This window comes from Drosophila rhopaloa, unplaced genomic scaffold, assembly GCF_018152115.1.
Source record: "Drosophila rhopaloa isolate 14029-0021.01 unplaced genomic scaffold, ASM1815211v1 contig_178, whole genome shotgun sequence".
Classification (NCBI taxonomy): domain Eukaryota; kingdom Metazoa; phylum Arthropoda; class Insecta; order Diptera; family Drosophilidae; genus Drosophila; species Drosophila rhopaloa.
In genome coordinates, this window is record NW_025335059.1 from 11039952 (window position 1) to 11041995 (window position 2044).

Genomic DNA, 2044 nt, shown 5'->3' on the forward strand with positions numbered 1-2044 from the left:
ACAACAATTAGAGAAAAAAAGGAAATATTAATATTTGTATGACGAAAAATGTATGTTTTTATTAATTGTTATTTTGAAATAAAGATTTTAGAAGTCAAACTTAATTTTGAAAGCTTAATTTATTTTGATCTTAACATTTACAATAATATCAATCGCAACTTTTTAAATTTAAGCATATTACTATTGGTAAAATTGTAGATCCGTTTATTATTTGAATACATTGTCAGTGTAAGTTTATATGAAATATGTATAATCAACATTTTTTTAGGGAAAACTTGCTAACTATGCCAAAATTCACCATCCGAAGGACTCTTTTATGCAGCTAAAATATCTAATTAATAAAATAAGCCATCACTTACATCATTCTGGTTGCATCTCTCTGCCGCACCGACTCGTCCCGATTCAGCACCTCGATGATCATCTTGCGCTCGTTTTCGGAAAGATTCTCCAGGACCTGAGATGTGGCCACGGCCAGTTCGGGACCCAGTGCATCGATGGTATCCACTGGGATTCGCTCCACGCTCGACTCGCAGCTGCTGCCCATGGTGGATCCGTGGAGGCTGTACGGGGCCATGCCTCCGCCCATTCCCATGCCCATGCCTCCGACCACGCCCATTCCCATGCCCATGCCCATCCCTCCGCCCATGCTGCCCATGCCGCCCCCGACCACGCCCATTCCCAGGCCAGATGCTGCAGACCCTGTGGCTGCGGTGGTCGGCACTGTGGCACTGCTGCTGCCGTACTGCAACATGCTGTTGCTGTTGGGCTCTCCGGCAGCAACTCCTGCTGCTGCTGCCGCTGCTGCTGCTGCTGCCGCCCTGTGCTTGTTGTTGGCGGTCTGGGTGGGCGTGGCGGGGTAGGCGGGCGCTGCGTCCACTTGACATGCTACACCGATTTCCAAAAGGGACACTGCAATTCCAGATTCGGTTTGTATCCTATGGATGCGAACGTATGCAAATAAAGGGAAATGGCCGCAGGGGGCAAAATTCGAATGCCCGCAGCTGACTTTTTAATTCCGGACTTTATTGTTGCTCCTCGGCGCTGCTTGCCCTAAAATTTGATTTTCATTTTGTGCTGCTTTGTGGCCGAAATGCGCATCATCCTGCCGTTTGCCAATCGATACCTGCAAAATAATAAAATTGTTCTCTATAAATATTCTGTAAGTTAATGTTGATGCAAATTGAAATTGGATCGTCCCACGCAGTGCATAAATTGCGCACATATACCAGTGGGTTCTGTCTTAGCCCAAAGCCTTTACCTGTTTTTGCTTTTCCCTTAAACTACCAATTAAAATACTCAAAATAGCTGCAAAAGCTGAAGCTGCAATCGATACCTTAAATTCGTTACAAAATTTAGTTGCTTGTGTTTCTCGATTTTTTTCTTAACAATTTTCGTTTATTTGCTATGGCTAACCAGAGTCCAGGATTATCAAATAAAATTGTTTAAAAAATAGAGAACATAGAACAAATTCAAAGAATGAATTACATTCCAAAAGTTCGGAATTTTTTAAAAATATATTTTATAACTATTATTAACACTAACGCCTAAAATGAAAAAAAAAAAATAACTAAAGCGGTTATAAAACCCTACAAAATCTGCATAAACTCTGGCAACCAGACTTGTAACAATATTTCATCATTTCAATTTTGTCACACCATAATATTAAATCGTTGTCTATCAGCTTCTGGCCAGGATCACGAAACATCCGTGGTGACCCAGTTTTTTAGCCTCAACGTGCTGCATAAGCCATAAATACAGGAGATGATTAATTGAATATTGAACACATCGGCATGTCACACACATTCCCACACACCGAGGGGGAATCCCCCTTTACGCTACATTTATGTGGATTGCGGTGGCCACAGTAATACACGCTCCGCACTTGGTTTGGATTTTAGATATAAGTACAACTTGTGTGCAAGGGTAAACGTGTGTGTACACACGATTTGTGTTGGATAAGGTGGCAATGTTTGTGTTACCATTAAAATCGAATTACTTTAGCAAACAGTTCGCAAGAAACTTGTCAGAAAATCCATTAAGATGA

At 41.6% G+C, this 2044-nt stretch overlaps 1 protein-coding gene across 1 annotated transcript; it reads right to left on the reverse strand.

Moving 5' to 3' along the window:
• Window positions 1-355: 355 nt before the first annotated feature.
• LOC123037581 (keratin, type I cytoskeletal 13-like) lies at window positions 356-1705 on the reverse strand. Its single transcript, XM_044459007.1, has 2 exons — window positions 1656-1705; window positions 356-935 (listed from the first exon to the last, which is right to left on the reverse strand). The coding sequence occupies exons 1-2, from the start codon at window positions 1703-1705 to the stop codon at window positions 356-358; spliced, it is 630 nt and encodes a 209-aa protein (XP_044314942.1).
• Window positions 1706-2044: the final 339 nt, after the last annotated feature.

Coding starts and splice junctions, on each gene's coding strand:
- LOC123037581 (XM_044459007.1), bottom strand. CDS start 1,705: ATGTTTCGTGATCCTGGCCAGAAGCTGATAGACAACGATTTAATATTA. Junction 936..1,655: donor GACAACGATTTAATATTATG/GTGTGACAAAAT, acceptor TCGCATCCATAG/GATACAAACCGAATCTGGAA.